The sequence below is a fragment of the Tetrao urogallus genome, assembly GCF_951394365.1.
Source record: "Tetrao urogallus genome assembly, chromosome: 1".
NCBI classification, from domain to species: Eukaryota; Metazoa; Chordata; class Aves; order Galliformes; family Phasianidae; genus Tetrao; species Tetrao urogallus.
The window spans coordinates 127,560,348-127,588,018 of NC_136813.1; the positions used below are offsets into that span (position 1 = coordinate 127,560,348).

General features: G+C 37.6%; 1 protein-coding gene across 1 annotated transcript in view; it reads right to left on the reverse strand.

The window, feature by feature from the left end:
- ABCC9 (ATP binding cassette subfamily C member 9) overlaps positions 1 to 24,686 on the reverse strand; it is a gene marked incomplete at both ends in the record, with an annotated part of 64,746 nt that extends 40,060 nt beyond the window's left edge. Inside the window, 12 exons of the mRNA XM_079549509.1 lie at positions 1,588 to 1,730; positions 2,723 to 2,763; positions 3,367 to 3,529; positions 4,695 to 4,829; positions 7,727 to 7,882; positions 9,220 to 9,378; positions 12,779 to 12,967; positions 18,640 to 18,882; positions 20,317 to 20,483; positions 21,547 to 21,668; positions 22,050 to 22,191; positions 24,542 to 24,686. Of these exons, the coding sequence (XP_079405635.1) occupies positions 1,588 to 1,730; positions 2,723 to 2,763; positions 3,367 to 3,529; positions 4,695 to 4,829; positions 7,727 to 7,882; positions 9,220 to 9,378; positions 12,779 to 12,967; positions 18,640 to 18,882; positions 20,317 to 20,483; positions 21,547 to 21,668; positions 22,050 to 22,191; positions 24,542 to 24,686 (1,805 nt within the window). The remainder of the gene's footprint in view (positions 1 to 1,587; positions 1,731 to 2,722; positions 2,764 to 3,366; positions 3,530 to 4,694; positions 4,830 to 7,726; positions 7,883 to 9,219; positions 9,379 to 12,778; positions 12,968 to 18,639; positions 18,883 to 20,316; positions 20,484 to 21,546; positions 21,669 to 22,049; positions 22,192 to 24,541) is intronic.
- Between the last annotated feature and the right edge of the window lie 2,985 nt (positions 24,687 to 27,671).

Consider the following 27,671-nt stretch of genomic DNA (forward strand, 5'->3'; position numbering starts at 1 on the left):
AGGTACTCACAAAAGCTTTCATGTTACTGGAAGTACTCTTTAAAATGAAATGGAAATTTGGACCAAAATATTAGGGCTTAATTAGAACACAAATGAGTGCATAGTTATATATTTGATTGATGGTGGACATTCTTCATTCCTCACTTGGAGGATGTGATGCTCATGGGAGAAAGATTACAGGAAAGAAGGCTGTCAAAAGCTGGAGTTTATTTAGGCAAATATGGTATTAAGTAACGTTCTGAGGGATGGCCAGCAGCGATAAGGGAAACGTCAGCACAATTTTGACATCAAGGCTATGCTAAATGTAGTGCAAAGATGTAGAGGCTAGTATGATTTATAAGGGAGAGTTGGTATTTTCCACTAGGCAGAAACCATTTTCAGCATAGAGAAAATCTCTCACATGATTCCCCTGCTGCTTTGATATATAATGTTTGTTTATTTTTTTATTTAATGAGTGAATGTGGTGCTGGTAAATAACAGCTATGAAGCTTGAAGTCCCCTTGACTACTATTCCAAGGAAATGTTGGGAAGACTAGTATGATCTTCATGTCATGCTAGTGCTTGGCATCTGACACATTACTGCTAATCAGGTGTCAGATTCTACTCTTGGGACAGCTTGGCAGTGTCTACAAAAATGCCCCATAACCATGACTATTTCCATACAGTATTTACATACATAACCATGACTATTGCATCCTCTGATGCAATAAGTGAAGGTCTGAAATTTGTCTTACTACAAATATGGTCCCTCGATATTAAGTGGTCTATAACCAAGAAGCTGTTTTGTCAAGTTATTTGCAGAAGCAAATGCCTGGCACATACATGCTTCTGATGAAGCAACACATTTTATGAGTCCCTTTTTCTTTTTTTGAAATCCTTTCCTCTTTGTGCCAGTATCTTCGCTGTCCTGCCATGCTGATCTCTTGCACTCAGCAACTAAACTCCCAAATGTCTGCCTTGCCATCCTTCCTCTACTGCACCTCTCTACTGCCATTCAGGAGAAAACAGAATTTCCTTTATAAGAAGAAGACCTGTAGTGCTGTTTCTCTTGTGTACTTAGTCCTTCAGCACCCAATGTTCCTCCAACCACCTTCCTGTCAAAGAGAATCCATGCTACTGCTGGACGATAGAGTTATGTCAATACTGAATTCTTACTCAAAGCACCATGCGTTTTGTGGGGAGGTCAAGTTTAGCCTGTTGCTCTTCCCTGCACCACCAGGGCAAATCTTGTGGGACAGCTCAGATCAGCCTCTCTAATCTTCTGTGTTGGCTATAGCCCATAGAAGCATTATGTGAGAAGGGAAGCATCTTCATCCCAAGAGAGAACAGTGTGGCTCTGAATCTAGACATCCAAATTTGGGGGATTATAAAAGGAACAGAACATTCAGTTGTCTCTGTATCATTCAATGAAGAGAAACTGTTATTGTTTTCTCTCAGGTATTGTCAACGGACATTGTGAGTCTCACCTTTAAACCCCGTTCCAGGTGAGCAAGTAGAAAAAACCTTTTCTGTAACACCTTCCTTGTTATATTACTGAATGTAGATATTCAAGAGAAACTATTTATAGAGTAAGCTGGGACCACTTACCTTATGATAGCCTTGACTGCAAAACGAACCACAGTGGAAAGCAGAAACAATGGTGTGACCAGGATGTGGAACAACGACAGTGATGCAAAGGCCTGGGCAGGCTGCAGAGGCTTGTCAGTGGTGTATGCATAAGTCACAAAAGTCTGTCACGTCAGAAGAAACAGGAAATTATGTATAAAGACTCTTGAATAAGATGGGTAAAGAAAGCAAGGAAATGTTTTGCTTAAATAAGGCCAATAACTGCATATCTCTGACATAATTCCAGAAAATTGAAGGGAAAAGTGACTCCTGTTACAATAAAAAAGATTCAGAAAGCTTGCCAGTGATTTCAAGTGACTCAGACATTTACAAATGAAAAAAAACCTCTTAATAAAATAAAAGCATTCAGCTTTGTGAAGTCAAACCGTCAAGTACTGTGAAGTTTTGTAATTGATTTCAGTGTTTTGAGGAAGCATACAATGCAGACAAATCAGTAGAAATGTACTAAATGTTGTGCTTTTTCCCCCACAGTTACAGCACCATTAGATATATTTCACTCAATTCTGGTAAATATCACCAGCACAATCTGAGGAATGCCCTCAGAGTTTGGTTTATGAAGAATTCTTACTGAACAGCAGGCGGTACTCCCTCTAGTTCGTTAGATTGATATTTAAATGGCCAGAGTACAATCAAAAATTTATTTCATCTTAAACTCCATAGTATGCTTTCGTGAATACTGAAATGGTGGCTTACAATACACTTTGTAACAGGAACGATTTTCACGGTTAGACAGCAGGAAAGTAAAGCCACCTTAAAAATCTTCAAAATGAGAGCTTCTAAAAACAGGTTTTCTTTCAAATTGATACAATTATGTTGAGTTGATCTTTTTTTTTTTTTCTTTTTTTCTTTCTGTCAATTAAAGCTTATATTTCCATTAGTCTTTAGTTAGTTTATGAACCCAAATCCCAACTGATGAAATACCAGTACATTGGAATGGGCATTTCTAATAACGCTACCCTCCAGCCAGTGGGTGCACTCATCTGCTGGTTTTATTAACAGTAACAATGGTCCTGCAGTGGCAGTAGCGTCTTTTTATTTCCTCCCCTCTCTTTTTCTCTCCCCCTTTTTAAAGAAAAGTGAAAAGAAAAAATCTTACTGCAAGAACAGCTGCTATTGGTATGGCTGCATTCATAAAAACTAGGAATGGAAAAAGAATAAGCATCAGATTTACATGACATATATAAAATAGCCATACAATTAGTTCTATGACACAAGAAAAATCTGTCTATTTCCAATTCAAATACTTAAAATGCCAAAAAGGAAAATCCTTCTGCAGGAAGAAATTGCCTTCCATGACAGAGAGAAATCTTTAACACACAAATGAACAAGCCAAATAATTATTTCCTTTGTATACTTCAGTGAATTAGGATAAAAAGTTTTATGTGCATAATTGTTATGCCACAAAACTAAATCACCTATCAACTCTTCCTCAGTACAGGAAATACAATTTCTATCTGACAATTATTTATCTTTGCTAATCTGTAATCTGCTAATCTGTAATCTGAGTTTCTGATTTTATTACAATTTGTAATGCCATAATTAAGGTGACAAAAAACTTTCTAAAGAAATGAAAACGGTATATTGTCGAGTTTCTATGCTACATATTTATCATATATTTTGTTTCAAGCATGTTCCACATTCAAAATATGTCATAGGCACAGTTATGTCTTGTTCTAGCTGAAGTCAGAAGGAATGCTGACATGGAGAATCCATTTCTGAAAGCTAAAAACAGTTACTTACTGGAAAGAGATGTATGGAGTGCAAAGGTTTTGAGACTGGTGAGTTCCTTCATTCTTGTTTCCTCCACGCTCTTACAAAATATGTGCTCCCAGGCGTACAGCTTTAATAATTTAATGCCTTTTAGTATTTCATTGGTTTTCTTTAATCTCTCTGTAGAATAGTCCTTCATTTCAAATGAAAACAAGGATAAGTAATCAATAATGGTTTGTAGTTTTAATGAGAATGCTTTTTTCCATTTAATCTGTTGTAAAGTTCATTAAAGATATATATATATTTTTTGTTTATGAACTTGCACAGGCAGTTGTCACACTGAGTAAAATAACATGCAATTTCAGGCTCTTTGGAGATGTTAAAATACCTACAATCAGAGGGGAAATTAAATGACTCTATTCGAAGTAGAGAAGTAAAATATCTGACCCCCTCAGATAGAAGTTGAACCTCAGGAAGGTAGAATAGGCTGATGATATTCAAAGAATAGCCATAAGAATAAGAATAGATAAACGTGTAATTGCTGATAGAAGATTCCTTTTGGGATTCATACAGAATGATCATGAACATAGGTGAGATGTTTATTCATATATTTATCTAATCTAGCTAATTGCCCCTCTCCAGAAAACATTGCTCTTATGTTTTGGTAAAATCATAATCCAAGTTATTTTGTGAGTCAGAAATCAGAAAAAAACAAGCAAACAAACAAAAAGAAAGATTGAGACTATTTCTGAAAGAGTATAGAAGATAAATCCTTTCTTGGTATTGCAACTCAACAGAATTGAAGTGTACTGAAAATTAAACCTACTTGCCTATAATTTGCTTACTGAATAGTAAGATAACAAAGATCGTTGCGTATTTGAAGACTCACATATCAAAGGTTGATCAAAAAAGTTCAAATACCGTGAGAATAAGGTTAAGCATTGGACAAAGCATTAAAAAACATTTGTAATCGGTGACATAGACAAGAAGATAAAAAGCGTACAATAGATATTAATCAAACAATGTCATCTGAGTTTTAGAGAATGCAAAAGCTTGGAGTGAGAGTATAGAGTCTCTAGCCATTTCAGAGGAGGACTGTACACATTCTTTAATAATGTGCTCCCATAATTTATCTGTCATTTGTACTATTTGGTAACATCCCATGACATACAACATTTTAATTCAGGAATAATATCCTTTCATGGAATTGAACTCAGATAAATCTGTGCTATTTGGGAGAAAACAGTCTCTGCAGAGAAGGCAGGTCAAGGCCCACATACTTTTTCGAATTCTTATCTGACAAACACAGGGAACAGGTCCTTTCCAGATCAGAAGAACCACGAGAATAAATTACTCACCAGTGTGCTCTTCTGAGCCTCAGCCAACTTGGTAGCTATGAAGTACTGTATTGGTGCTAACAGTACAATTACAGCAGCACCAACCAAAGCACTGTCTCCAAGCAAATTATAAAGTAGGATTACGCCCATTATTATCTATGGAAAAAAAAAAAAAAAAAAGAAGCATGGAAGAAAATGTACATTTCAATACATCCAAATGATAGCAAATATTATATATGCATATATTCTTCTAACAAAAAAGCTAAAAGATTCACAGGAATCAAGTGAGAATTTATTTCAGGAGCTCACATTTAGAAAGTGAAATTAACGTTGAATTGTAGAAAGAAAATTAACATATTTATTTTTGAACACAAACTACATGTTTTGTTTTAGTACCTGTCAGTACTGATTCTGCACAATATTTCTACAGAACTGAAGCAGCATCAAAATGGTTGGTTCTTGCCCCAAGGCATTTGACAGAACCACTGGCCTCAAGTCTTATTTACACTAGATCTCCTTACATCACTCTGGAAGCATTCAAAGGTCTTGAATGCTGTCATGAATCACTTTTGCCTTCTGTCCTCTGGGTCCTCTTCAACTGGAGACAGAGGCGCGTCTGAGACAGGCACCAAAGCACAAAGCTGCACAAATGTGCAGGGAGTGACACAACCCTGATCTTCTACTTCAATACTACATAGTTCTGTAGGAAAGTACCAAGATGCTGGCTGAGCTCTACAAAGAAGATAGGAACACTTTCCACAAAGGTTCACTTGGGAGTGATTTTGATGCAATTACTGTGATTCTGGTGCCAGAGTTAACACAAGTTCTACATCATTAAGTATTTTTATATAAAGCTCCACTTCAAAATACAGAGATATCCTCAGTGATAGCAGGACATTTGGAATTAGTTCCCTACTTTGAGTCAGATCTCTCTTTAAGTCCATATTGTTAGACAGTATCAGAAATAGTTACTAGTGGAGTTTGACATTTTGAAAGCATTATTTAGCTTTTCAGGCATCTGCAACCTAGGCTAATGAGCCTAGATACCTTTTTCTTAGCAGAATACTACAAGGTTACAGGTCATTTCTACTTGGGCTTAAGTCTCAACTCTTAACTCTTTCAGTGGGCTTCATCCTACAATGTGTTGTTGCCCTTGACAACAGGCCATACATTGGTAGATGCACAATATATTTTCTAAGGTTAACCAGTCCTCAGCAGTCTATGGACAGTTACACTATCATTAAGCATGCTGTGCAGATAAAAGTTTGGTATTTGCTATAGCTTGTTCTTCCTGAGGTGGGGACAGATTTGACAGTAGCTGTTTCTTGGGACATTCCTTGAATTTTTTTTTTTATTTCCTTTGCATAAGGCAAGACAGGATAGTCCTCTCATATTTATTTATTTATTTATTTATTAAAGAGCAGTATGCTTCTAATCCAGCCCTTATTTACCAATGGTTATTTCCTTATCTTCTTTTTTTTTTTTTTCCTTTTTTCTTTTTTTTCCAAAGAGCAGATAGTTGAGCTCATCAGGCATTCTGACATCTTACAACAAGAAAAGTGTCACTGACATTCAGCTTTATAATACTTTGAGAAGGAAATAGTAGCATATTTTCCTTCTATTTTTACTGTTGAAGCAGAGCTGTAAAATAATCATTACAATTAATAGAGCTTAAGTGCAGGAGCCCTGTATAGCCCAGGTCACAGATGCTCACTAAGTTACTCATTAGGTGCAAATTCATGGGTGAAGCTATGCTCATTCTTGAACAAAGCTGTGGTCAAGCTGTCCCTGTGCTCAGTCTTCTAATTCCCTGGGGTTGAACTACAGGAACCAGTAAAATAAACAGAAACTTCCTCAAAAAAACCTGTTAGAGTACTGGTGAGGAATGCCATTACATTTCTTCAGCAGCTGAGACAGAAACTGTTTATTAAAGAAACAGTAAATGGTAAATTTAATGGAAATGTATATTCAATTATTCACTAGCTACAGGAAACAGACCACCTGTTCATTTAGAAACACTCCGGTATTAGCAGCAACACTTCCAAATAAACCTGAGGAAACCAAATAAGCCCTCTCATTATTGACTTATGACTTAAAATAGAATCCTCTGTATTATTTCAAACTTCTGTTACTACGCAAACTTCTTTTGTCTTCTTCTCCATGAATTATTTTATCACCTAAACCTTACCCTATCCTAAAATATACACATAAAAGCAATATTTGTTTCCATTAGTAGTAATCATATTGCTGACTATTACAACAGCTTATTAGAACGGTTCCAGGAGTTTCAGCAAAAGTGTGGCTTCTGCCCCTTTTTTAATTTGTTTGGAGTTGGTGGGGTCATATGTAGGTTAGAACAATTCCATTTCCACCAGATACTGAACTTTTGGAGTTGTTATAGGGTTCAGGCACTGTGGAAAATAAGTATGGCTCAGGTCCTTAAGTTATTTAGCCACTTCTGAATATTTCCTTTAGATTAATAGTTTTTACCTTGCCTTCTCACACATGCTTTTCCTTCTTTCCCTGCCTTGTAGATGTTTGCAGTAACTAAGCTTGTTTAGATCAGAGCTCCTCTGAGCATTTTGTTCAGCCCAACAGACCTTCCATTAGTCAATAGAGCAGAATTCAATTCCTTTTCATTCCTACCACTAAGCACAGCTACAAGTAGGCACTGCAAATGCAAAGCTTGGCACTGCAGAGATGCTGCTTCCACGCGGCAGAAGAAAAAGCAACAATTTGTGTCAGTAGGGGAAGACAGGTGAGCAGAGAAAAGACAACAGGCTATCATCTATCATCCATAAAGTCACAGATTGTACCCATGGCAGCAAAGTCCTAGTCAAAAAATCCTCACTTTACCGGCCCTCTGAGAGACAATCTCCCAGCTCTGGGAGATGATGGGCCACATTTCTGCTTGTCAGTTCTCTTCCTGGCAAATGAGTGTGAAGTCCATTGTTAGAGGTTCCCTTTTGGATTAGGTGGTAGTCTCACAGATGTATACTTTTTTCTAATGGGCTGGAGGATCCCAGCATTATGTCCTTATTTTGATGCTCTACCTGAACAGGCATAGCCCACAAATTGGGGCACAGGAACAGGAACCACATTAATTGATTTGTTTCTATGGCAACCAAGTTATTGATTTGTCCCAGTGTCATCTCTCCCATGGACAAGTTGGATGTGGAAAGCCGCAGGATCTTATCGTATATCATTGCCTGTGGAGGGAATAAAATGGTATCTATGAAAAGGAAGTCATTAGAAAACAATATCAGCAGCAGGATGTTTCAAGCTGCAGTGTTGGTAATTACCTAGCACAGCCTTTCTCTCACTTGAGACGAGGCAAAACAAGAAAAAAAATGAGAGATAACAGACTTTTAAAACCTCCTAAAGCATTGCTGTTTGATGCAGACCCAAAACAGAACAAAGACAACAAAACATGAAAATTCAGGAGACTGAGCAAAGAATTTTTTTTAATAAACACTTGGTGAGGCTGGTTTTCTGTGGCACTGTTAAGGAAATTATTATTTCCAGTGCAATAGCTGAGTTTATATTCCTTCATACTTCTCTCCTGTACCTGGTCATCTATTTCCATAAAATATGTCGGAGCACAACAGGGTTTAAGGTTAATTAGTTATCTACCAGAATTTTAAAGACAAATACTGTGAGACTAGTTGCAGCTATGATCAAGTATCACAGTTGTGTCTTCAAGGAAATTTTAGAAACAATTTTTGCTCTTCACCCTGTTTTATCTGTGAGCAGGGTAGATTCTGTAGAATTCCCATTTTGACAACTGGGAATCATAAAAGCATAAGGAAATGATGAGGTGCTGTTTCTTCACCAAGTGTACCCTCCTCTGTTGAAACAGCGGCATCAATCACAGTGCAAGCACAGAGAGAAGCCTTCACACTGGTACAGTATTCTGTGGTTAGCTACACCTGGGAAAACATCAGTTCCAGCTTCAGTGTTGCACAAATTCCTGCTACTGTCTGTGGAGTTTTGCCTGCAGATGTCCTGGCTACAGCCCAAACTGAGTTGGAAATTCTGGCTCTTGTTCATAAACATGACTTTTATAAAGGGTAAATGGATGCTGGCTTTAGACAGTTTGGGGGAAGAATCACAGGGTTCTCTGTAAAAGGGCATAAATGTTCAGAATCACCACTCATGTTGCACGTACAGCGCCCCAGTAAAACATAGCTAGGGCAAGGATATGGCTGGTAACTCTGTTGCAGTCAGATAGAGTAACTCATAAGTAAATGCAGAGGCAAAATAATGCTGCTTATCTCCAGATTACTAACACTTTTTGCAAATATATGTTTGTAGGTGTGCAGAGTGAGTGTTACACTTCTGCATATCATTATAATGGTTCTATTTTTTGGTAAAAAGAATTGCTGCCATCAGTTTAGCAGTGGTATTACCATTTCCAGTTTTCTGCATAAAAATATAGTCATCTTCTCTCAAACTATAGCTGTTAACTGAGTTTTTACATAAAGGATAAGATAGATGAAAGAATGAAGGAGGAGCATATTCATATAATGGGAACAGATCTGCTCACCAATAAAGCACCTCGTAGATTGATGCCAGTTTCTGTAGTCACATAGTAGGAGGCCTGCAGGAATGTCCTCTGCAGGATAAGGGCCAGGAAGAGGAGAACTGCCAAAACATAAACATTCTTGAGGAACTCGTCTGAGGAAAGATATGAATTCGATGGATCCTTCAAATGAAAAGGAAAAATATGATGACAACGACATAGGATGGATTATCTTTTGAGATGCTAGATATTAGGAAATTCAGTCCTTGCTTTAGAATATATAATATTGATGGTATTCTGGGAAAGTTGCGGGAATTATAATGATCTCACTGTTCTACATATTATGTAATTGGATAGAAATTAAACTCTCTGCTCATGTTCCGAAGATTTAAGAGTGCAACTTTTAGCATTTCTGAAATAATTTTTGTTAGCAGAAAAGGGACAGTGAGAGGGACAGCCATGTCTGTCTTATTCCTTAGATTTTTATTTGAACTCTGGTGATTTGGGGGATAGAAATACAATTTTGCCTGCATATGAAGAAGCTACAAATAAATTATTTTTGATAACATGACTGGTTTATTGCACTGATATTGCAATATTGATTATGTTGTATTTGTACATTATAGGAATAATTCCTTCCAGAAATAGTTTATGATATCTGTGAATTCTGAATAATATAAAAATATATCTGCAAATATTTCCCATGAAATGAGATGTACATGTCTCAATAAGGGAAAAAAATTATTGTTTATATAATTTTGTTTTCCTTTTCTAGTTTCTATGTTCACTGTGATGTTTGGCTTCAGTCAGAGGAGGAAACAAATGTACCAAAATACTGCTAGAAAGGCTGTTTCTTTGGCATTTCCAATCCAGCTGGAAGCAGGATATACTGGATTTCTTAAAAAAAGAAGAAAAGAAAAGCCTGTTCTGCTGAAATGCCCAATCTGATGCTGAGATGAAAGGTCCATAAATATTGGAAGATAAACTGCATGTCTACACTCTCAAAGTCTCATTATTCTGTATTACTGTCATCTGCAAAAGGACTAAAGGCAGGAGAGAGATCTGAGCTTGTAGGCTTGCTTCACCACAGGCACCTCACCAGGAGAGGGTAAGACTGAGCACTAAGGAAAAATTATGAAGATGGTCAAGCAGCAGAACAGGCTTCCTAAGGCAATGGTTAATGCTGTTTACCTGTGTTCACATGGCATTTGTACAATGTCCTCATGCTTTAACTTTCAGTTGGCCCTAGATTGATCAGGAAATTGGACTATTCTATTCTATTCTATTCTATTCTATTCTATTCTATTCTATTCTATTCTATTCTATTCTATTCTATTCTATTCTGTTCTGTTCTGTTCTGTTCAGTTCTATCCTATCCTATCCTATCCTATCCTATCCTATCCTATCCTATCCTATCCTATCCTATCCTATCCTCTCCTCTCCTATCCTATCCTATCCTATCCTATCCTATCCTATCCCATCCCATCCCATCCCATCCCATCCCATCCCATCCTATCCTACCTTACTCTACTCTACCTTACCCCACCTTACCCCACCTTACCCTACCCTATCCTACCCTATCCCATCCCATCCCATCCCATCCCATCCCATCCCATCCCATCCCATCATCTTAATCTCATTCTACTCTCCTCCATCTATCAAAGACACCCAATGGCTGGGTAGTCTGGGTCTGGGATGAACCCATCATATGGCTTGCAGGGAATTGTTTCCCATCCCTATCTGCTGTAATAATCAAGCCATAAAACTTCCAAAACAGTATAAGCAGTCAAATATTGGTAAACACCTGATGAGCCAAAAACACTTAAAAAGTGCCAAAGTCTAAAGTATCTAAATCCTGCTGGAATAACAGGACAGGGTTCCTTCATCAGCTAAAGAATCCTGGAAATGAGGGTTGCTTCAGTATATACATATACAATTTCTCTTAATATCCTGGGTCATCTAACTTTCCCATGAGTTTATAGCAGGGATAACAGTAACAAACTAAATTTTGTGGCCACCTTTATCAATGTAAATAGAGTTACAAGGAATTAAGGGGGAATAACCGTAAAATTAAATTCATTTGCATTAGTTGAAGCTAGAGAGAATTTAAAGAGAGACTCATAATGACAAGAACAACCAAGGGAAAGTTTATCAAAATATGCAAATTGAAAGCAAATGTATTCTGAAATGTATCCAAGAGAAATAGTGACTATCTGTCACAAAGCCAGAATGTTGAAGTGCTTTCAAGTTTTCCACTTTATTTTAATCTTCCCTTTAGCCAGTGTTGATTAAAACATTTAAAAATAAAACACTTCAATGAAGAGTGCAAAATGAAAAGGTGCAAATTTCTAAATTTGAGATCCAGAAATGAAAATTTTCAAGCAAAACTATCTTGTATGCTCAACATAAAAAAAAAAAAAAAAAAAAAAAGATAACAAAACTCTATAACAAGGCAACTAAAACTCCAAAACTCTATTTTTGAGGCAAAAGACATACTTTGCTATTTGATTCTGTGGCTCACATCCAACATGTTGAGGCTCAAATATGATAAAGAGCTTTTTTCGATAAGCTGTGTTATTAAACTCTATGTTGTCAGCACAATGGCTGAAAGTCTAAAGCCCAACTCAGAGTATCAGTCAAAAAAATGAATGTTGGGAACAAGCAGCCAAGGAGAAGATGTTTGGATAGTGATGGCAGTGAAGTGCTCTATCTGAAAGGGAAAATTTTATTCCATTACATACCTATCCACTCATTCAAATATAATTCAAATAAACATTTACTGTATAAAGTGTATGGGTATATTTTCATATCAGAAGAAAGAGAAAAATTTCCTCCCTGTGTCTTGTCTACTGTCACTTTGTAAAATAATTTTGCGTTTATCTTTTCACTAGTTTTCAGCAAATTCTAGTTCTTATGATAGAAAATGTTCTGTATCAGAGGCTTATTCAGTTGTCTGATAGACTACCTCTGCAAATACAAGTCTCAGTGAAGCTTGAATGTGCATCTCTAGATTCAAGGAGTTCACTGAATAATCAACTTTTGCATGCCCAATGCATTTAATCATAGCAACAAGCAGTGCAATCAGTCACAGAGAGCGAATACTCTCGGATCCCAGATGAAAACAAGGTTACATCTTGCTCAAACCTGTCAATGAATGACAAATGGATAGAGGGACAGAAATTAGGCAGAACCCACAGATTCCTCTTTTCTGGATCCATCACTGGTGAGCTACCAGCAGGTGTCCTGCCTGAAATGCGGAGGCACAGCTGAGAAGAGATTCATAAAACCTATTACTTATCCTTGGAAGTTCAGAACTGACTTCATGAAGAGCCAGCTCTTCCAACTGAGGGAAGCCTGCCTCGTCTCTGTTGCACTACTTGTGTTGCATTCATGATGAAGACTTTCACTACTTAGGTCTTCAACTTGATGGTCTCTAACAAAAAAATAATTTGCTTGAAAGAAATAATGAAAATTGCAATGATGATCATAGATATTTGGGCACACACAGTATTAAAAATCTGATATGAATCAAGAACAAACACTAAACAAAATCTTTCAATTAATGTTGTAAAGTTACCTTTTCTGTTGTATTTGTGCTATAGGTTGTGTTCTGGAAGCCTTGAACAATGCCAGAAATGCACAAAGGCCCAGCAAAACCCAGCAAGTCAGCCAAGTAACGGAAGGTGCTGCTAAGAAGAATTGGTCGTCCAAAAGCACTGTACATTGCCAACCATATCGAGGGACGTCGATTGGGCTGATCTGCTACTTTTTTCTGGAAAACAGAGAAACAGGTTGACAATGCATCAACAAGAGGCTTCCCTGGCAATAAGCAACAATTTCCATTTCATTGCTGCCTGAATGCCTAAATGTTTCCTGTATGTTTGTAAGGGCAGAGGAAGCAGCAAATGTGATGTTGGTATTGGCAGATTTCAGACACCCTTCACAGCAAATCCAAACTCTGCCTCCTCTTGTTAAGTGTGGTTTCTCCCCTCTAAATCCCAACACTTTTCTGAACACAAGAATGTGAATATAGATTAAGCATACTGCCATGTAGATGTTGCTCTTTGTCACATGCACGCTCCGGAAAGGATCTGACATTTCAAGTCCTTACTCTTATGGATAATCTTTACTTTCACAGTAGATGTGAAACCACTTCATTCAGTAAAGGCTTCTGGTATGAGAAAAAGATTGAAGGAAGAAACATGGAGAGATAGCTATGAGAATACAGTTTAATTTAATTTATCCAGATTTTTCTCTTACATGCCTTCTAGGAAGACACACTTCAGCTCATAGCTAATTACTGGGCCCAAGAAGGTGAAAGTAATGAACTGTACTGGGAGATGAGATTAAATCATCTAATGGTCCTTCTGGGCCTTCAGTTCTGTGAATCTGTGCATTATCTTCAGCCATGCACTGGAACACCAACCAATGCATATCTCTGAACTCGGTCAGAGGGGTGCTGGTTTTGTCAAGGTCCTTTTAATCTAAAGAAGAAAGAGAGTTTTACTTAACAGATCCGTGGTCTGCAGAGTGGTTTCCTGTGCCTCAGGCAACAGCTTTTGACACAGTAAAAAATCATCTGTCATTTTTCAAGTAGCACAGATGCCTGCAAGTTATAACTGAAGCCAAGCCCTCTTGAGTGTTCACAGAGACATTTTAAGTATAGCTCAGTAATAACAAGCCCCTGACCCAACACATTATCCAACGAAAAGCAAGCATGTATGTGCCCTGCCTGGCTACTCCCTGTCTTGTTTTCTCTTTTCACAGTTCTTCCTTTTATGACACTTCAACAGTGAGGTACAATATGCACATGGCGCCAAAAATGTACAGATGTATGGGAGGGCCAAATAACTGCTTCCTGGTTTCTAGAGATTAGACCAGGCTGGTCATAACCAGCATAATGGCAAGAAGTACAGTATAGGGAAATAGCCAGCACAGGGACAAACTGTTAACAGGTTGTTTCCATGTTCATCATTTCATAGAAGTGATTTTTTTCTCATCTGTAGGCAAGAAGAAGAGATGGCATAGAAATGCTATGGATTATTCCGTACCTTATTATTAAAGGTTATTAAAAGACCTTGTTTTAAAGTTATTTTGTCACTTGAAGATAAAACAAACAGATTAAAAACAAATACAGGTGGAATCAGACAGACAAGACTCTCATTGAAATAATTTAGAACTAGGAGCTAGCATGCAACTCCCTGCTTTTAAGATCAAAGCACTGACAGAGTGGTCTGGTTTGAAAGAGTGTTACACATGCTCTGCCCTATAGCATGCCAACGTTCCTGCTGCTGGGACCAGCCCTGACTGCATTGGTAGGTGCTGGATACTCCTGCATACAAGCGCTCCTGAGCATCCCTCCATCTGGTTGGAAAAAAATTGTAAATCTTTTCTTTCCTTGACATATTGACACTTACATTTGTGAAATCATTCCCTATATCTTCAGATAATTTTCTTTAAAGAAAAGATGTTTGTTATTAACATGAAGATAGAAACATCGTAAGATTTGAATGCTATGAGTGGGTTTTTAGGCTGTTAATTCCATTGTTTAACACTGTTGTTTCTTCTTTGCTTAACCAGGAATTTAACATAGCTGAAGTATCTAAAGTGAAGAGGGGAGAAAGAAGAGTGGATTTTTTTCCCAGCGGTGAAAAATTTTGCAGCATTTTCCTCTAGTGGGCTTGCAGTGTACTACGTTATGTGGTGCAAATCTGGGATGCATGCATCAATATGCAATTTGAAACATCTAGACCACTTGAAGAGAAACCCAAAAACACCATGAAGTGACAGCAGAAATCAAGAATTTTTTCAGCATTAGGACGATGTGTAATACTTTGATCCAAAATTTTGGCTGTAGGAATTTACTTTCATATCTCTAAGACTTCTTTACATACTTAATCAAATTTAAAAAATCTTCATCTTGAGCCAAAATGTCCTTTAATATATTGGGAACTGTGAACATGTATTAAAGAGAGTGTAAGAATTTAAGGTCATGGGTGTAACCCTATGTGTATGACACACACAACAGCTTACTCTGCAAATGCAACCTCCCTATCCACAGTTAGAATTTATACAGTGCACTTAGAAAGATGAGATAAAAATACTGTAAGATGAGGTGCTTCAATTTCTATGGTAGATTATCTAAAAAAGCAAGGAAATGCAGTATGTACATCTTTTATTTTATTTCTGATGCAGAATAAATGGAAAGGAAAGCCAATTCTAATGCATATTTTGGCAATATGTTGTCTATGAAAAATCTCAAACAGCATATTTGAGTAAGCTTGATTACCAAGAAAACACGTTTTAACTGTCATTTTACAGTATCTTTCAATCTCAAAGGACATATATGACGTTGTCTTACAATATGCTGTGTACATTGCCAGGCACAAACTACTCACAAGACCAGTAACAAATGACCTGTGTCTTATTGTAGGAGCTGGAATGCCTTCTGCTGTAGCAACTACCAGATTAATAGACAATTAGAATGTTGATCTCCAATTATTTACCTTTCAATATGTTACTTTATATTATGTTATAACATTACTATTAAATTATTAAAACAAAATTATCTGACTTTAAGATTCTATAAACAATAATTCAGCATGAATGTGCTTTGAAAAAAGATTTCAAAAAAAATCCTACTGCCAGCAAAGGAAAAAAGAGTAGGTTCCACTCAGCGTTTGGGTTTGGTCCCTGTGCTTGGGACACAGGTTAGGAGAAACATTGATTTTGAGAAGCAGTCATCAAAATTTAACCTGAATTCCCTGATCTTTTTTTTTTTTTTTTTTTTTTTGGTAGAGTACCTGGTTTCAATTTTCATTTCAGGCAGAAGGTTTAGGAAAAAGCCTTAAAAGCAACACACTTCATGTGAGCTGTCTCAATGGTATTTTACAGTACAGAACATCCATGTTAATGTTCAGTGTCTTTTATCAAGGTGTGATAAAAGGGGATTGGAAAGGAACAACATCCTTCATCCTGCATGGCCAAGGAGTGCAGCTGAGATAAGCTCTCTGGAGGCACAGGCAGGAGTAAACCAACTTAATCCAGAGGATCTGGGGGGGCTCTCTGCCCCAGCTGTGGAAGATCAGGGTAAAATACACCCTGGCAGCAGAGACAGTGACAAAGGATCTCTTCCAGACTACAATCACGCTTCACCCTGAAGAATTTAACTAATTCTGTGGCTGTTTTCTAACCCAGCCATGCACAAAAACAACATTGCATTTGTTTTAGTCTTTCAGTTTACTTCAACATTATCAGTAAAATATCCATTTACTTCAGGGTTACTGCCTGTTTTAGAATATTGTCACAAATGGAGGTTATGGTAATCTTGAGATATTATGTAGGTTAACAGGAAGAAAAGAAATCTGATCTCAGCCAGTTTTTGCAAATGTAGGTGCATGTTACCATGGGTAAAATATTGCAAGTATTCATATGTGCATGACATGCATTCAGTGAAGCTAAACAGTGAATGCACATGAACAACAACAGAGTTCACTTGCCTTTTGGCATCTGAGCCACATACTTATGCATGCACATGCTGTATCTGCAGATATAAATGAGATACAGACAAGTGCTTGCACTCAGTCATGCACATTTGTCATAAAGAAAGGCACAGAACCTCTAGTTCTAAGGGGTAAGTAGGTGCCTAAGCCTCACTGGCCTCTTTAAGTAAGATATGGTCACCAAATTCTGCTTTGAGGATCTGGCCTAAGAGATGCATTTCTCCTTTGGTGTGAAAAGCTCAATTCCAATGACTTAGTAGATTTCTGCTTTAAGCAGAAGGGTCTTGGACTCTCTGATAATAAATACGTCGGCATGCAAAGCAGCCTCAGTCTATTTAAAATATAAATAATTGCATTAATTAGGGCTTCATTTCAGAAGGCATGGAAAAGAGTCTGCAGCTCCACCAGCTACCAGGTGGAAAGAGCTGCTCTTGCCGTACTCTTCTTGCATTGCTATTCTGAACTGTTTACTGCTTAATAAGTCTATCTACCTGGTGTGCACAAGAAAGAGATTTACATGCCTTAATCTTATGTGCTATATTTCCAAAGTGGCTTCTGACTGCCCGTATCCTTTCTGTTTATGCTCAAGAACTGACAAGTATGTACAAATCAGGGAGACAGGCTCCACAAATGAAATTTCACAGTTTTGCCTAAATGTATGCAGAACTTTCTCTGGAAACGTCTCCTCTACTGAGTCAGAAGGTAAACAAAAACCAGCTTTGTTTTTCTTACTGTGTCTGGCTGGGATGGAGTTCATTTCCTCACAGCAGCTTTCATGATGCTGTCTTTTGGATCTGTAACTAAAGTCGGCTGGTAAGACACCAAACTGTTGCTGAGCCATGTTTACATCCCACCAAGGACTCCCCTTTTCCTACTCTGTCACCAGTGAGGCTAGGGGCGCGCAAGACCTTGAGAAGAAGACATAGCAAGGACAGCTGACCCCAACTGACCAAAGGGGTATCCCATGCCATATCATGTTGTGCTTGGCAATAAAAGCTTAGGCAAAGAAGAAGAAAGGAGGGATATTTGTCATTAAAGTGTTTGTCTTCCCAAGTAACCTTCACACGTGCTGAGACTGTGCTTATCAGAAAGTAGCTACATATTTAACTGCTGATGAGAAGTAGCAATGAACTCTGTACTGTTTTTCTTGCTCACACAGCACTGATTCGGTTCTTAGGTTGCCTTTATTTTGACTCACCAGTTTTTAGCTTGTGCTCTTGTGCTTCTCTCCCCTGTTCCACCAAGAGAAGAGTGGGCAAGCAGCTGGGTGAGTGCTTAGCTGTTTCCTGGGGCCAATCCACCTGCTTCTCTTGGTATGTGTTTTTGAAATGAGGGTAGAATTACTGGAAAGAGAATTACTGTAACGCTTGCCTATGCCCAAAGATTTCTCTGTTGAAACACCACTGTCTAAAGAAGGAAGGATTTGCTTCCCTTCCAGTGTGCATCTCAGAGGAAACATCACAACTAAGCCCTTACCTAATATGGACATGTTTGTCCATAAGTTTGTACCCTCCTGCAAATGCAAAGGACAAGAATTACTTTAATGTGCAATATTTATAAGACAGGATTTCTGAAGAAAAAGTGGAGATGAGTGTTTCCAATTGAAACTATGGAAAAGTAGGACATTTTCTAGTTTAAAATGCTGTCATGAATCTCTAAGATTTAAACAAAGCTTTTATTTTTAAAATGAAATCTAGCAAATGACCATTCTGTTATGATTTTGGTTTCTAGTTGCTCTCAATTTGGCAACTCTTTCCTGCTGTAAATTCACTTAAAATCCAACAGTGACTATGGCACCAGAACTTCCTATGACAAATTTCACCTTGGAACAAACAGTCCTAAGTTAAAAATTCCTAAAACTAGGATTTCATTGAAGCAGAAGAAATTCAAAGTGACACCACAGTTTTTAAGGCTAAATAGTGACATGGACATCTTTGGTTACCTTTTGTTCCTCATATGCTTCTTTGAGACAAACATAATTTGTCAGCGCTCTCATTGCAATTGGAAGCTTCCCAATTGCCTTCAGGTCCACAGGTTTCTTGTGAGCAGATATAATAAGTGTATTCATCCACCAGTAAGTTGCTTTTGAGAGCAAATTGACAAATGGCTGAAGAAACCTCACTCCGAGATCTTGTAGATCCTCTGGTGGCTTCACTTTCTGAGGGTTCATGAAAAATACATACCTCTGGAGAGAAGAAAATGGACAGCATGTTTTCAGAAAATATCTTATTGTAGGAAATTCTAAGTATGTATAATAATATAACAGCAGTGTCACAAAAACAGTATTGTATTTGGAGGTAATAATACACTGAATTTAGGTAAGAATTTGCTTTTAAACATGAGTATTTCCATTCTGATAATGTAACTGTTAAGAAATCAACAACTGTGGGATGTGGACACTGCTTTTTAGCTTACCAAGTACCATCTATCTCTGCATAACAACAACAAAGAATTCTTGGGATATATTTTTATTTGCAGTGGGCAAAACATATGCTTGCTTATGCCTTCACTGCATATGTAGTTTAACTACATTAATCATAGAATCGCTCAGGTTGGAAAAGACCTTAAAGATCATTGAGTCCAACCACAGCCTAACCATAGTACCCTAACTCTAACAACCCTCCACTAAATCATGTCCCTGAGCACCACATCCAAACGGTTTTTAAACACATTCAGCGATGGTGACTCAAACACCTCCCTGGGGAGCCTATTCCACTGCTTCACAACCCTTTCTGTAAAGGAGTGTTTCCTGATATCCAACCTAAACTTACCCTGGGTAAGTTGGCAACTTGAGGCCATTTCCCCTCGTCCTGTCACCAGTGAGAAGAGACCAACCCTGCCCTCGCTGTAAGCACCTTTCAGGTATTGGAAGAGAGCAATAAGGTCTCCCCTCAGCCTCCTTTTCCCTAGACTGAACAGCCCCAGTTCCTTCAGTCACTCCTCATAGGGCATATTACCCAAGCCCTTCACAAGCCTTGTTGCCCTTCTTTGGACCTGATCCAGCACTTTAATGTCCTTTCTGAACTGAGGTGCCCAAAATTGAACACAGTACTTCAGGTGGGGCCACACCTCACCTCACCTCACCTCACCTCACCTCACCTCACCTCACCTCACCTCACCTCACCTCACCTCACCTCACCTCACCTCACCTCACCTCACCTCACCTCACCTCACCTCTTAACATAGAGTGTAGATTACCCAATTTCCCACATGTACTGTATTGGTGCTATAGATTCACAAATGCATATGTATATCTATCTACACAAATACATATGCACTGTCTGTATGCATATACATGCCCAGACCAGGGCCTAAATTGAGGATACATATTTTAAAGAGATGTCACATCTATAGAATTCATAGAATCATTGAATTATGGAATTGCTCAGGTAAAGACCTTAAAGATCATCAAGTCCAACCGCAACCTAACTATATTACCCTAACTCTAATAACCCACAACTAAATCGTGTCCCTGAGCATTGCATCCATTAACTAGACATTCACAGTGACACCAAACTTGGACCTAAACTTGATGAGAGACAGTTGCTGGGGCTAATGACATCTTCATCTCCCAGGATCTGTAGATATTTATTCAGATATGGATCAAGAAACCACATACCCTAACTCGAATGACATTGATCTCCACAGCCATCAGCAGCCCGTAGAGAATCACCATAATTCCAGTGATGCAGAAACGCAGCTGAGAAAAAGGCACACCGTCCTGGCAGTATCTGACTAGCTTGATAGTTTTGGTGACAAAGGCCATTATCCAATAAAGAAAGAGAGCTGTAAAACACATGCACATGCATCATTATAAATACATATTTCAGCTGTGTTGCAGCTCTCTCAAGCAGAAATATTCCATAGCTTAATTCAATGCAAACATGGCAACCATCTATATCACAAGCCTGCAGGATGGCCCAGGCTGATGTCAGATGAAGTCAGGAATACAGAATGGAGAGATTTGTATTCCACTTTCTTTTTCCAAGTCATTGTTTTCTTTCCTGGGTTGCCACCTTTCAAAAGCATCCACAACCGTGGATCTTCACACAATTACAAAAGTCCATTGAAGACAATCTGATAGGAAACTTTACTATTAAAATGAAGTAAATGTCACTTAATGTGACAAATATCATATTGCCTTTTTGAAAAAGTAGGATTCATCACAGGTGTGCACTTGGAAACATGCTTATTTTGAAAGAATCCATGTAGTTTAATTACATCCTGCACTCTGGTTTGTATGACTGGTTCAGGCTGTTGAGTTATAAGTAATTTGGCAGTATATTCCCATGAAACATTATGCTGCAAAGTCTAGTCAAATTCATCTGACCATCTCCTGACTGAGATAGACATCAAGATAGCTGTGTTTCTTGAAGATAAACCATCGTTATCCTCCAGATCCCCACTGCTGTTTGGATAAAGTAAGGGGTGGTATTAATCATTAGACTGGAAAATCTTGGAGTCAACTGCAAAGGATGCTGAGAAAAAAACAGCAGTCTTCACAGGATGTCTTCTGAACAGATTACTATTTCAAGAAGTCCTTCCAAATATCTATTTTGAATGAATACAAATTTTGGACATAAAATAATGAGCAGTGTTTAAAAAATACCCCAAAGCTCATGCTAGAAATACAATAGGCTCACTGTGTTCTCCCTTCTGTGATCATTTTTAAAAGTAGTTTTCAATGTGTACGTAATAAAAGGCAAAATAACTCCTACAATAATACAAGTTCTATGAACAGAAAATTATCCTCAGCCTTTTAATATTCTCTTGCATTTTATCATCCTTTTCAATCTAAGCCGGCAAAACTACTGTTTTTGTAAAAGAACATAATCAGACTTGGACTTACCTAACAGTAACTTTGGAAAGTTAGATGTTTCAATGTTATGGTAATAGACTATGGATACAGTGGCAGCCACAAATCCCATTATGGCTGGTAGAAAGAGATGGAGATGTCGAGATTTCATTTGTCTGAAATTAGAAAAGACATAAATTAGTGACTTCAGTTACATTGTAACACCATTGTTACATTCCTAGGTGTTCTGCTAATGTGACTAAGATGACAAATATGACTTTACTACTGACAAAAAGGTGGTTTTTTTTCCAAGTGAATGCATTAACTTCTGTCAATATTTACTAGCTGTTATATATTGACAGAAGAATAACGAAGTGCTAAGAACAATCAGTTCAATGTCCCATTAAAATCTAGGATTCTGAAATGGTGCTCCATCCTTTTGGGGGGAAAAAAAAGGAAAAAAACTCTCTGCATCTTACTTGCAAGCATATCACATGATAAGAGAGTACACTGACAAATTCAGTTAGCCTGGCTATCCCCCTGTTACTGTCACTTACGTATCAGAAACTATGCCCTCTGCTATTTCACACACATGTACGAACAGGAGAGTGAATGTCAGAATCCATCGCAGATTATGCCCAGGGAAGTGCAGCCATGTATTGTGGTGAATCTGGACTTTGGAGCTTTGGCTTCCCCAGCCTGGAAAATAATAGTAGTAGAGGAGGAAGGTTATCATACAGCCAGCCAGAGATGTAGTCATTCGTTCCCTTCTCTAAGCCATAGGTTATGCTTCATAGTCTAGAATTAGCACGGAAGAGCTACGAGACCATGGAGAGAGGCTGTTGTTATTACCCAGACATGACCCATGATTGCCTGAGTTGCCAGGTAGCCCCTAATAACTTAGATCTAACTTTGTAGGCTACAGGACAAAAGAATTCCTAAAATAGAAATCAAAGGGAAGAGGCCCCTAGCCAAGAACAAAGATGAGAAGGACAATAAAAACCTCTCAGTTACACCCTCACACAATAGAGGCTGGCATGGAAGGTTCAGGTTGGACATTAGGAAAAATTTCGTCTCAGAAAGAGTGGTGAGGCATTGGAACAGGCTGCTGAGGGACATGGTGGAAGATGTGGCACTGGGGGACATGGTTAATGGGCATGGTGGGGATGGATTAATGGTTGGGCTGGATGATCTTAGAGGTCTTTTCCAACCTGAATGATTCTACAATTCTACAACTGAAATGATGGAGTTTTCATTTTTTTTTTTCTTTCCATTTTGCATATTCTAATCTCCCAGTAGATCATCAGAATTCAGCTGGTTTAATCAATGAATTAATTTTGAAGCTTATTTCAGAATCATCACCTCAAAGATCAACTATGCACTTCAGACGAGATTGTCTCTGAAGCCAGCACCCTGATTACAAGCAGAACTCCAAGAACTGTGCTATTGCTGGGAAGAGATGAGGGCTGAGGAGAGGTTAGCATGACAAGGCCTGTCCTGCATGTTTCTCTGTAAGGCAACTTGTCTTCTGTCCCTTCTCATCCTGCTATAGGTCTGTCCTGAACCACTTAGCCTAAATGCTTTGGCCTGTACGTATTCCTCTTGCTGTAAGGCAAATTCTATAACTAACTGGTGGACTTACTGAAACATGGAGATGGACCCCAAAGTAGCTAATTTAGGGAATTAAAGAAACAAAACAAAACAAAACAAAAAAATAGTGAGCATCAGTATTTCAGTAACTGCATGACTGAGTTTAAAATTCAGGATGTGATTTTGTTACACAAAGATCACGGAATTCTAGAATGATTTGGGTTGGAAGAGACCATAAAGATCACCTAGTTCCAAATCCCCTCCCTTAGGGGAAAGACAGTGTCTCCTAATGCCTACATTCTCATCAGGAGACTCAGAAACATAAACAAGAATTCATGCTTATTAGTTCTTGGAAATAGTTTATCACTGTTTAATCCTTATTTAACACATAAAGTACTGCAGGAACAAAATTTTCAGTCTTCCTTCTGTTTATCTCAAACACTCTCTATAAGAGTTCAAAGATTTTCCTATACTAATAAGACTTTCTTTGACCTTACTCCTATCTTTGTCTCTTCCAAGCTGCTTTTAATTTTATTTCCTTCTGCCCTCTTAAGGCTCTCTCCAACAGCTATTTATCCTGACAATCATGGTACAAAATAGAAGAAAAATAATTGTATACATACATATGTTCCATGTAATTTAAGATACCGTGCTTTTTTTCCTACAACTGATAGACAATAGAGTAAATTCTTAGTGGCCACTTCAATGCTACTTCAATCTTAGATGGGTAATATCTGCAAAAATATTAGAAGAGCTTGATACAAGTTGATTACATGGAATGATGTTTGACAGCCCTGAAAAATTTTTAAACTGCATTTATTTCATCACTGCATATACGTAGGATAAAGAGACAACGGTGGAGAAAAAATGTAATTAGAGTCTAAACTAAAACTAAAATTAGTTTAGACAGTTTTTTACGAGAGTATATAAACTTGAGCTCTTACAATACCTTAAATTATTTGAGAGAGATTTATCTTTTCTTATTTTCATTCCCACGGAAAAGATCATCTCCTTTGCTCTCCCTTTGTTACCAAATGTTGGCAAAAGAAAGAATTATTCCTGCTTCTCCTAGCCTTTGATCCAAGACATTCTCTGAAATTTGCATAACTTCAAGGGAATTCTGACTCACTGTCCTCAGTCTTCTAGCATCCAGTAATAGCAAAGATTGCAAATTGCTACTTTCAAATCTGAAGAAAGCTTTCCCAGAAAGAAGTTTCAAAGCATTTGGAACTGATTTCTCTGGATCCCATTGATCTTCCTATGTTGTTTACTTCTAAAATTCAGGTCCTCTGTGTTAAGCCATTCTTTCTTTTCTTAAAATAAGTAAATACAAAGCGCCTAATAGCTTGCACCAGAGGCCTCCAATCACAAGCAAATGTTTTAAATGAGTAACAAGTAAATGAGTTTAAATACATGTTCAAGTGCTTGTAGGATCGCATGGCTCTATTGAATAACTCACCAATGAACAAAATTGGAAAGGTGATAAAAAGCAAGAAGACGTGGGGAACCAAGTTGAGAGCATCCACAAAGCAGACATTTCTAAGGACACCAGCAGTGATGTTGTATGCTGAAGCATTGTCATTACCACAGAATGAGAGCCTCATTGCTTCCAGAAGGTCTGCCTACTAAAAAAAAAAGAGAGAGAGAATGTAAGAGATGTGTTGAAGTACGAGCTGGCTACCAAGACTGCTAGCATTTCTTTTAGCTTAACATGAAATAAATAAAATGAAGAGATACATGTGGAGCACATCGAACATCTGACAGAGAATAATTTAGTTGTGTTTTGAAATTGTTTTGTGACCTGATCATGTATAAATGCATGAGAATGAAGGCTGTGCTTTTATCAAATATATTAAATGAGTACATATTCATTAAATATACCTTTCAGTGTCTTCTAGTGTTATATGAACAACTGTTAGGCTGAAACAAGGGAGTTTGGAAATAACTATTTCCAATTGTATTAAGAAAACTCAAATTCACATTAGTTGAATCCTGTGTGTTACTGCTACCTTGGTAAGCCAACACTGTGTAATTCTGTTTGTATAATTTGTTGCATGACATTTTCATTGTAGCTTGAATCTTTGATATTTGTGATTTGGTAGCTTTGGATTCACTAACATTTTACATTTTTGCACCATCTCATAGAACAAGAATGGTCACATAGACTACTCATTCCAGATAAAGTGCCAAACTCTTAAAGTGAGTTGTACTGAAGATTGCGTAGACAGTAAATCAGCATTTGTGCTTGATCCTGCAAATCCTAATGCATGTGCTTAGTCTGAGCTAAGCGAAGCTCTGGCTCCCATAATTTCTTATGAGAGTATCTTTGGAATTAAAGATAAACTCACACATTCATACTTATGCAGTGTGGGCCACAGCATGATCTAGAGTTATGGCCAGCTTCTGGGTTTTTCATCTGTGCATTATTCTTGTATTCATTCTTCCTTATAGGAAGATCAAATCAAAATGTTTTCTTGGTGGTTTATTTTCCCCAAACTTACAGTTAGCAATATAGTGCTGTAGAATATGTTGTGTAAATTTATTTTCTTACAACATGTTTTTCCAGAGTTATATACTAAATGGAAAAAATGTCTTTAATTCAGCAAAGCATATTGTATACTTTCGTGAACACATCTTTCTGTAATAATATGGGCATCTGATTTGTGGAATCAGAACAATACATGCAAAAAATATACAATACAGTTTTTCAAAAAAAGTTAGTTCAATGGGGAAAAGTGTTTTCCTTATTTCCTCAAATAGTTCAGATTAGTTTTATGAGTTTACTTGTTCAAAAAAGACAAGCATAGAAAGGCAAGTATAAACTGCTAAATTACTCTCTTAGAGAGAACACAAACATAAAGATCTTCAAAAAAAATATGGAGTTCAAAGAGCCACCGCTAAGCCCCATTTTTTACTTTAAATAGCTTTTTGCTTGGTCCAAAAAGCTTAATTCATGCTGAAACACATCAGTGAAACTTCTAAAGTTAGTCTCATTGGGAAGAAGGTGATGAATACAGCCCCTTTTCCAAATACATGAATGATTCGTGGAGCATAACTCCAGGTTATATGGTGGACATGGTCTGCAGAAATGGATACATGTACTTACTGCGGTACAAGAGCTGATGGACAACTCATTCAATTTCAGTGGAACAAAATTTGACAGATAATGTGCCCCATTCCCTAGAATGAATAGCATGATATGACCACTATCAATCTGTCATTACATTTTAATATAAAATATATTCAAAATAGTAAAAGATGTAAATAATGCAAAGTAGGCATTATGTTAACTTAAATTCTTTCTGAACAGGCTGAGGAGTTATTGAAAGAATTCGGAACATAGAATATTTCAAAGAGATTATTTGTTTTTAATTTGTAAAAGCTTGACATGTCTCCTTTAAGAGTGTCATAATGGCAATGATAATCTCTTGAAAATCAGATGTGTTGTTTCCTCAGTTTTATTGAAGGTCAGAAGTACAAGGGAGTTCTGCTGGGAATTTTCCTCCCTTTCCCACAAATAGGGCTCTTTTCTGAGACAGCATAGATGCTATTGGTCTAGTGGCTGGATTGGTACTGAAAAGCAGGGGGGATCCTGGGCTCCATCAAACACTGAATCACTGACTTCCATTGTAGTTTTTGGCTTAGAGTCAAAAATAAATCTAGGAGAAAGGATCAAAACTGTGTCTAAGAGAAATTAATGGAAACTGTTGTTTTTTTCCATTTTTCTGGAAGGGAAATGGATCATTGACCACTTGCAGAGTGCTCTCTCTTAGCTTGGAGAGCACCTAACCACCAATCTGTAGAAGTTTCACCTCACACCTCAAGTGGTAGTCCCTAGAAGTTATCAAGAAAGATTCATAGCACCTTTGTTGAGCCCAGTTTTGGAATAAAGTAAATTTGACAATATAGTGCCTTAAAAAAAACACTGCCCTTTATGCCCTTTAGAGGTGAGAATCTGATCCAGTCAATGATATCAACATAAAAAGACAGTGCCCATCATACTGGTGATTACTTTCAAGGGTATGTATAAGCAGCACACATCCAGTGACCACCTTTATTAATGTCTCCCTGGTTTAAAATCTATTAAAGCACTCCTGACAGTGTTGTGATAAAGTGTTGACCCAATACAGCTTGCAATTTCATCTCATAAAATATTTTTTCATCTTCATAAAATGCTTATCAGGTCCAACTTCCCTTTTTAGCAGGACCCACTTCAGGACATCTCTAGCACCATATGGCAGTGTTAGGGAGCAGAAGAGATAAGAACTGTAGGAAAGATTAATATTCCTGTGATCCTTCCTTCCTTCCTTCCTTCCTTCCTTCCTTCCTTCCTTCCTTCCTTCCTTCCTTCCTGGAGATACATGTTCTTCCACTCAGAAAATTGAGACTGGAAAGAAAGACTGTTCAGAAGATCTTGACAGCATATCACCAAGAAAAGGCTCTAATCTCTTCTGTAATACCATAAGATTTCTTTTCACAAAATGGAAATTTGAAATGGAAGAACATCAGATTTAGCAATATCATAAAAATTTTCAGTTTTGCCTACTGCTGAATCTCATCAAAATGATGGAATAATAGAATGGCTTGGG